At 35.2% G+C, this 9,965-nt stretch overlaps 1 protein-coding gene across 1 annotated transcript; it reads right to left on the bottom strand.

Annotated features, from left to right (window-relative positions):
• Nucleotides 1–940: 940 nt before the first annotated feature.
• LOC109812304 (Protein kinase family protein) lies at nucleotides 941–8,067 on the bottom strand. Its single transcript, XM_020376233.3, has 12 exons — nucleotides 7,658–8,067; nucleotides 6,880–7,054; nucleotides 6,677–6,760; nucleotides 5,667–5,908; nucleotides 4,922–5,141; nucleotides 4,439–4,603; nucleotides 4,227–4,358; nucleotides 3,910–4,023; nucleotides 3,295–3,342; nucleotides 2,324–2,402; nucleotides 1,717–1,773; nucleotides 941–1,396 (listed from the first exon to the last, which is right to left on the bottom strand). The coding sequence occupies exons 1-12, from the start codon at nucleotides 7,852–7,854 to the stop codon at nucleotides 1,338–1,340; spliced, it is 1,572 nt and encodes a 523-aa protein (XP_020231822.2). The 5' UTR covers nucleotides 7,855–8,067; the 3' UTR covers nucleotides 941–1,337.
• Nucleotides 8,068–9,965: the final 1,898 nt, after the last annotated feature.

Raw genomic sequence — 9,965 nt, 5'->3', positions numbered from 1 at the left:
GTGTCCCAAAAGAAAATAAAAGAAAGTCATTTTTTATAAATTTAAACACATGTTTGGTTATACCTTTTTGTTATCATTGTCTAATTAGAAATATTATCATTGTCTAATTAGAAATATATACTAAGTCGATAAAAAAATTATATATTAATAATAAAGAGAATATTTACATAAATTTTTAGACAATTATACTTTTAATTAATTTTAAAAATCACTCTTTTATAGTAATTTTACATTTTTTAACCATATTTATTTTTAACTAAAAATATTTTTTTAACCCACAAAAGACATTGTTTTGTAACTAGTGAATGTAATGAGAATATTTTATTTCAATTCCAAATGATATAAAAAAGTAAGAATGAGAATAAAAGTCGATAATTTAATTATATAATAATTTTTAAATTTTCATAAACTGTCAATAAATTGATTAAACATAACAAATATGTGTATTATATTTTTAAAACACTTTGTTAAGAATATAAACATGTTGTTAATGCAATAATTAAAAAATTAAACAAATAAAATTATTTGAAGACTGAAATTATCCATTAACTATAATAAATAAATAAATAAAAACTAAAAGTACATTCAAACATTTTTTTTATTATTTTAACTTCTGATATTATAACTTACTGCTTCTGATATTATAGCTTACTGCGTGTTTGATTTTGATGGTGTGTTTGATTTTGATGGTGCTCCGTCCAAGAAGTACATCAAATGTTTGACATCTATTTTTGACATTTCTAGAATTCGATTTTTCTTTTCCTGGAATGTAATGAATTGGTGCATGTTTAAATATGCATTCAGATCAATTTTGTCGATAAATATCAATGATGCAGAAGTAAATATTTACTGCTTCTACTTGACCCGCGTCGACACAGAACCAAACAGAGGCATAGTCATATCAGACTTTTCCCTCTAAACAACATTTTAGTACTTGGTGTAACCAAAAAAATAATCTTAGCACTTAATAGGAAAGTAAACACACTAATGGTTGCAAAAATATTATCAAAATATCTGTATACAAAAAAAATGCAAAATTTTCTCGTTACTTAACAGCATAAATGAATGGATTCCAGAAGATTGAAACAGAACTATATATGAACAGCACAGGTCTGACTTCATGTTAAGGATAGTATCATCGTTTGAGCGGTAGAACAGAGCCACATGATATTAAAACTAACCCCACCATGATCCATGACCTTACTCCAGTGTTCAGTTTTGTCCTGTAATTGAATTATGAATATGCTTGCTAACATTCAGTCATCTACAATCTTCAAACGCCAAGCATAAAGAATAGAATACAAGATCCAACAAAGGTAAAACAAGTTAGCTTTGATTCAAGCTTCTGGCTTCTGCTCACTTTCTGGTATGACAGTATCTTGCAAATCAATCCGACCTGCATAACCACAGCGTGTTAATACATCAGCTGTAAAATAGCAGAGATATATACCAGATTATAGCCATCAGTCAATATTGGTCACTCTGGAAGAAACAAAGCTATACAAATGCTGCAATGCAATTTTTATTTGTCAAAGAATACTTCTAAACATATCCGATTAAGAAATTTTGCTACAAATGTAACTTGTTTTACTACATCCAAAGAAACCAAATCTTGCTGCATGGAAATTATTTACTACATCCAAAGAAACCAAAAGAAAGATTGCACACGTGGTTATGCATGCCTCACATGTCTGCATTAAGAATAGTTGTTCATACCTAACAAGGTAATCAAGGAAGGGGTCTTCGATGATCCATTTACTCTGATATCTGCATCTACAAAATATGTCAAAATCTGAGGATTAGTGTTGAATGCTTAACAAAAGGCAGTTTTTTATTCAGAAAGTATTTGTAGTCATCCCAAGGTGTAGTTTTTTATTTCTGAGTATTTTCTTCGGGCATGCCTACAGATGGAAGATCATCATTCCACTTCATCTCTTGAGATTCCGAAGAGTTTCAGGTAGTTTTTTTGAATGGTAAATTTATCCAGATAAGAAAATGCAATCTTTGCATGTCATTGCTAATACATTTCCTCAGATTTTATTTGTAGGATCAAATAGATTTAGATACCATCAATTTTAAATCTTCATCTAATAGTTAACGCTGTCTCTGACTACACTGAGATGAAATCAGCCAGCATGACCCCTCCTCAGTATTTAAGTTCTGTTAGTAAATTCTTTCAAGTTTCAACCAAGGGTTTCTGCATGAACTATACCAGCTTTCTTACTTCATAAAAATTAAAATCTACGAAATTGCCAACCAGGCGAGCATAAATCCAAAATAATGTGTTATGCTACAGAAGTATGAATAGCCATAAGTTGCATACCTGAGGTTTCAAGCGATTTAGGGATGTCTGACTTCTTAAAAGTATATCCTATGAAATTGTTATCTTTGGACGTCAGCATCTGTAAGAGGATCAAAAACAAAAATAAAATATCATAACATTGCAATTTTAAATAAATAGTTAATTATTAATTATCAAAGAAGCTGGAAAATTCAGAAGACAACAGAACTACTGTTTTTTTAGAAGAATAAAGACCTATTAAAGCAGAGTTTCAAATGGAATAAACTTGAAACACAGAAATAGAGACCACACTGCTTCAACTTGATATGTAGAATATACTGTACTACCATTGAAATAACGTTGAAATCAATATACCTAAAAAAGTAGTGCACTAACCAATGAATATCAGTAAATATAACAGGAGGAAGATGTACTTAAAAAAAAATTAAAGTCCAAGTTAATAGTTAAAGATATAATGCTACCAAAAGGAAGTTTTTTTTTTTTTATATCTTTGCACTTTCCCATCACACCTGCACACATATATATGCTAAAATGCAATGGGAAAGATCCTAGACAACAGCAGACGTGCAACTTTTAAAAGACTACCGAAGCATAATTTAAAGAGGAATACACTTGACAATAAATTATAAAATTTTATTAACAGGACTTAGAGACGTTACTTTGTTTTAATGAAATTATATAGCTCACTTATCCAGCAGAATATATTGTAGTCTTCACCAAAATAACACAAAAATGAATATAGACCTCTAAACCAAAAAAATGTAGTGCACTAAAATATGAATGTCAGTAAATATAACAGGAGGTGGAGTGGTGGACTTACTAATTAAAAACAGAAATCAGTTAAAGATATGGTGCAACAAAATGAAGCATTTGTTTTGTTATGTTTACACTTTGCCCACACACCGACATTAATATATACGCCATGAACAAGACAGACATGTAATCCCTTACTAACAATCTTGATAAATAACAAGCTTAAGAAAACAAATCACCTTCCGCCATGGTCCAACAGTGGCTGTTACAGATGGTGGGCCATCTACCTGCCAATGATTGAAATCACAAGTTTAGGTATATGTTTAGAGTCTTTGGAAATTTTGTCATTGATTCAATGTCAATAAATGATAACAAAATTTAAAGGCATGGACGGCCAAATAACACTCATTTCAAAGAAATCATTTGCAACTGTCATTGCCATCAATTATATTAAAATTAAATTATTTATAGACAGATATGGCTAGGTCGTATTCTTGTTCCATATAAAAGAATTTACAAGCCTCCACAGCATTGGACTTCTTTAATCCAATGTTAAGGAGTTTGATACTTGCTACCCCCTTCCCAGCTCTCTAAATATTGAATCATCTTGAGCCCTTATGTAGAACAAACAGTAGCAGGAAGAATAGTTTACTTTATGATGAAGATTGGGATAGAAATTGAGAGAGCACATATAACTAAACCATTTGGGATACAATCTTGCATATGCATAATATTTCATTTACATTCATCAAATGTTTGGTAATTAAATGATTTTAGAGCTTACACAAAATTATTGCATATGAATAAATTTTAATTATTTCTAATGCATAAAATTTAATGTAATATATACTTACTTCAGGAAACTTCTCAAAATTTTGAGTATCCAAGTCACTAGTGACTGTGGGTTTATATGCAGCTTCTGATTCATAAAGCATGTCCCACTGAACAGACTTGAACCATGGATGAGCCTGAAAAATCAAGTAATGATTTTTTAAGAGAGGACTTATGCAGATTATCAGGGCATACCACTAAGAGGCAAATTTCAGGGCATAACTTCGAAATCGGACTAGAATAAATAACTTGACACAAGGAAAACCAAATGAGAAATATGGTTTACTCAAGTATTTGAAGAAACTGGCATAAAAAATGGGCTACCAATAAGATTTGTCACCTTTATTTCTTCTACTCCTCTTGTACCTAGTCTTGAGTCAACGTCACATAGTAAGTGACAGATCAGATCCTTTGCTTCAGCTGATATCTTGGGTTCTTCAGGGAATTTCAGACATGTTTTCCAGTTAACAATCTGCAACAATACAGAAACAACAGGTTATTATGCATAAAAAGAAGATATAAAGTGGGGAAAAAATCAATCAATCATAATACCTTACGGCAGGCCATCCTTGGATCGTCAGAACAAAATGGAGGATACCCAATAATCATCTCATACATAATTGCCCCAAGAGACCACCAATCACATTCTATTCCATATCCCTTCTTGAGCAAAACTTCAGGTGCCATATAATCAAGAGTTCCAACAGTTGAATACGCCTGATAAAGTGTAAAAGTCGGCAATAATTAACAGAATATATAATAAAGACAAATACCACTTAATAATACACATCAGTAGCCAGTAACCTAATAAATTTTGTATATCATCTAGAGCATGTTTGTATTGGATTATTTCCTCTTTTTTTTCTTTCTAATCTCTCAGAAAGATTTTGATTATAAACTGATTTGAACACAACATAAACTAATCCAAACACAAATTTAGTCATTACTTCATATACTTTCTGATTGTTTTTAAGTTATGCCAATAATAGCTACAATACCCACTAAGGAACATGAAATGGGGGAAGAGAGGCGCACCAATGCACGGCGATTACGTTTCCACTGCTGTAATTGCTCCTTTGGCATCAACCAAGGAGAGGCAGAATATCCTTCAGTTTCACTGGTTGATTCTTGACCGAGATCTTCATTTTCCAATAAAATTGATGAATACTTATCATCAAGAGGCTTACATAACCCAAAGTCCGAAAGCTTCAAATGGCCATTTTTATCCAGTATCAGATTATCAGGTTTAATATCCCTACACAAGCAGAATATCTTAGCCTGAGCATAACTATACTTTTTTCAATAGAAAAAATTATTTACTAAGAAATTTTGAAATCTTCTCCGGAAACATTACATTTTGTAATCACCTGAATATTTTCTTAACATTGTTGAAAAACCAATTCACTGTACCATATTTTATATGAATCATTTAAGAACAGCATAAAAATGGACAACAACTGAACAGATGATGCATAAATATATTCCTTTACAATCTGAAAAGCTAAATATAAATTGCATATGCTCCACTCATAATCAGCATTCCTTGTAAAGAGCAGTAAGCTGCATACTAGAATAATGTTTTCTGATGATTTCAGAGCAGACAGTGAGTTATATTTTTGTTAGACCAAGCCATGAGCCATGTTGTAGCATACAAGTGTCCTCTGTCCCACTACTTATAGCCTCTTTTGCATAAAATGACCATACCATTAGCTACCAACAAAAGCCTTATCCCACTAGGTGATAATAGAACAAAATCTGAACAGTGCGATAATAGCCATACCTATGTACATAGTTGTGTTGATGTATTGAATGAATAGCAAGAATGCTTTCAGCAATGTAGAAGCGAGCAACATCTTCAGAAAGAATATCTTCTCTCATTAACAACGTCATGATGTCACCACCAGGTAAATATTCCATGATGAGATATAGGAATTCCGAATCTTGGAATGAATAATGCAGTTTCACTATGCATCTGCTATCAACCTCAGCCAGCAAGTTCCTCTCAGATCGAACATGTTCCACCTATATTAGATTTACATCATTATATAAAAACAAGCATACAAAATAATCCCCAAGGTCAGAATAACATCTAAAGATATATTTTGGTTTACATGCATTGAAATTCTTAATCCGCCACATAATTGAACCCTAAGCTCCTTCATAATGAATGTTTTTATTCCATTTTTATCCAATGCCATAGAGAGAGCTGCTGGAAACAGCAGGAAGGTATAAGGAAGAAGTAAGTTGTTTTTATTGTAAAGTGCCTTCTCTACAAAGAAAAGCAAGATGGTCACACAAAAACATGTCAGACAACCTCAAGTGGATATTATCTACTGACTACCACTTTGTTTTCCACTGGACTGAATTTCAGTTATAAAGTTGATTTTTTACACCTTACAGTGTGATGATCTCATGCAGATAGATATTGGAAATTGGTGTTGAAATAACTCTGCCTACCAGCTTAACAGGTTAACCATTTAGAAAACTACATAATATAAAAGAATTCACATTTGCTAAGATGCAAATTAGCAGAGGCATGCCAGCTAGATCACTTAATGTTGGGTATTAAATTTACATTTTACCATATATAAGATAAGAGCCAAATCTTCATAATTCATAACATCAGTCAGTGTAATTGGGAAAGTATTAATGAAATCAACTAAACAGAGAAAATAAAAATAAAACACTGATGAGTTGTGAACTAGAATTTTGGTTGTTTCCTGCAATAACTAGTATGAATATGAAAATTGACGCATTTAAGTGTTATGCATTAAGTTTGACAGCTGGTACCTGTCCGCGACTAAGCATCTCTGACTTCTTCAATTTCTTCATGGCAAAAATCTCTCCTGTACTTTTAGCACGACATAACCTCACCTACATTTCCCGAAAAGTTAAAGAACTTGTGGTGATGCACAAACGCATTGATTCTTACCAAGAACACACTACATCATAAAAAACCAAAGGTTCGAGAAGTAAGATTTTGTTAAATGTACCTCACCAAAAGCACCTTTGCCAATCACTGTTAACTGCTCGAAGTCATCAATTCCAATCTTACGTCTCTGAAGCCTCATGTACTCAGTTTCTCGCCGCTCCAAATTCCTCATCATTTCCTCCTGCTCCTCAACCGATATCTGAGATTCTTGCACTCTTCTCTGAAGCGCTCTGCGTCTGCAACAAAAAGAATCACAAACGTATAATCTACATATCCACTTATTACACCCTGATTAATTTGAATAATATGATATTATACTTTACCAGCAATCATGTATACCACATTATACACAAATTATTAGACACTCATAGTAATAATAACTAATAATATCATAATTAGCATTAACTTATCTTCTAACAACACTAGCGTTTTAACAAAGTTGTTCAATAAAACATCATCAACTTAAACTCGTTCCACTTAACAAAAACTATTCAACGAAAATCCATGAAATTCAACATTAAAAATACTAAATGCTGTGTTTGTATACATATATATATATAAAAACATGAGAGTTTTTCAACTATCAGAAAGGAGAAAATCCGAAACAAGGCTAACACGTTGTCGGCGAAGAGAATTCGGAAGCGGAGGAAGAAGAACGGAAAAATAAACGCGAGAGGAAGGATTCATAATTTGCATTGAAACCAGAAGTATTGAATGCTTCACCGCGAATTCGAATGAATGAGAAATAGTCTTTGCGAAATTATTAAATGCAAACCAGAACAGTGAAATAGGAATGAATGAATGAGTGAGTGAATAGGTAAGCTAGGTAGCGTAGGAACCTGTCTTTGCGATCCTGCAATCCTTGGAGATAGTTTTTGTAATGATTCTCGATGAACTGCTTGGCGGCGGCGGCTTTCTGCCGCGTGACCGGCGAGGAGACGGACACGTCGGCGGCGGCGGCAGCGTCGAAATCGGCGGCGCGATCGTGGCGCAAGTTGAGGGCGCCGAGCCTGACGGTGCCGTCGTAACCGTCCATTGGGATGGGCGATGGAGAGATCTGCGATGTGACGTGCAGAGCAAGGAATAATGAGGTGCACGCGTGAGATGGTGGTGCCTGCGTTGTTGTTGTTGTTATTGTTGTTGGTGTTGGTGTGAGTGGGAAAACCAAGTACTACTTGGAAATTGGTTCAGAGCTGTAGCAAGCTGTCTTATAACTCTGAGTTGTCTCTTCTTCACACCTTCCGCTTTTGTTTCTTCGCTTTAATCTAGAGCTATCACATTTACTATTACTAATAAACTTCCCTTCATTTATTAGGGTTTAATGCTAATCCACTTTCAACTCAAAAGGATTTTACCTTTCTTTAATAAGCTAATTATCTTAAAAATTACTAATAAATTTACTTTACTCCAATTCAAAACTTATTAGAGTGAAAGAAAATAAAATCATCCATTATAAGAAAACACGAGGATTAAAATCATACCTTTTTTAAAATACATAATAAGGAGTAAAATCAGTTTTATGCCAAAAGAAAAATACCCAAAATTAAAATAGAAAGGGTAGGGTAGAAATAAGAAAGCTCCAATCTTGTCTTTTTGTGAGTTGCACTATAAGCCAATGACCCTGATGAATAACCGCTTGTCTTGGCTTTTTATAAAAGATTTTCTAGAAATTAAAAACAAATTAAAATTAAAAAGGAATTTCTTATGAAATAAAATGTTTTTCATACATAATATATAGATACATAGATTATTAGGGTTAGTCTAGTAGTTGGGTGAAAAGGAATTAAAATAGTTGAAAATATGAAAATTTAGGTTTAATTTTCGTTACGACTATTTTTATTAAAAATATATATAATTAATGTGTACCGGAAGGTCCCTATCGGTCACGTTGACCAACACGTGCCATTCTGTCAGACACCTACGCCATGATGTCGGAAACATCGGTCCAGCCAACGTCCGGGACGAATGTTACTAATGGCTCGGCATAAGACCGAGCCGGAGAGTCCCCCGTAGGGCAGGATAGCTAGACAACTGTTGATCAACCCGATTAATAATAGCGCCCTTACTAACGGCTCGGCATAAGACCGAGCCGGAGAGTCCCCCGTAGGGAAGGATAGCTAGACAACTGTTGATCAACCCGATTAATAATAGCGCCCCATCCTTTACCTATCGGATCGGCGAAATACCGTACCGATAGGTGAAGAGCGGTTATTAATCATGATTAGCAGGTAAGCGCATGGTTAAGTTAGTAAGTAGGTAATTAACATCGTATTACCTAATTTAGTAAACACCTGAAAAAGCCCACAATGCTCAGGCCCACGTCAGGCACTATAAATAGGTCACACATAACGAGGTATGTCACTGTTCATTTTTACCCTAGATATTCGTGCGTATACTGACTTGAGCATTGGAGTACCCTTTGCAGGTACCTCCCCCATCCCTTGGAGATACCGTTGGAGCTCTTGTTCGGTCCCCTTTCACCCAGAAGAAAAGGAGTGTGCCCTTAGACAGGTACATTTTGGCGCCCACCGTGGGGCCGAACCGAGAGCTATTCCGAGATTATTTTTGAAAGAATGGTGAAGACGAGAAAGAATAACGTTGAAGAACACCTGTCCGAGGACGAGCATCAGTCAGGAGCCGAGACGACAGAAGAGACAAACTTGAACAGTATGATGCGACAGATGAAAGAGGAGATGGCCGCTATGAAGCAACAGCGGGAGAGAGATGCGGCCGAAATGGCTGCGTTACGGGCGGAAAATGCCACCCTCAAAAACCAATACCGCGATCCTACATGGAAGCCCTCCGAGACAACCCACACTCAAGGGTCGTTCCATTCGCATGGCCAGCACGCCTCGGTCCCTTACACTTCTGTTGCCCCTGCCGCCCACGCCTCGGCCAGCCGACCAATACAGCCCATGCCGGCAGGATCACACCGACATCCCTTTACACCCAATATCATGCAGTCCGCCCTCCTTGACAACTGGAAGTCCTTGTCTCTCGACAAGTACGACGGAACCACCGATCCAGATGAACATGTTGACGTGTTCTTGACTCAGGTCACATTAAGCACCACTGATGACGCCGCCCTGTGCCGAATTTTCCCGACGTCGCTAAAAGGTCGAGCGTTGAGCTGGTTCACTCGGCTCC

This window comes from Cajanus cajan, chromosome 9, assembly GCF_000230855.2.
Source record: "Cajanus cajan strain Asha chromosome 9, NIPB_CcT2T_4, whole genome shotgun sequence".
In the NCBI taxonomy this organism is placed as follows: Eukaryota; Viridiplantae; Streptophyta; class Magnoliopsida; order Fabales; family Fabaceae; genus Cajanus; species Cajanus cajan.
This window is presented reverse-complemented; position numbering and strand designations above follow the sequence as displayed.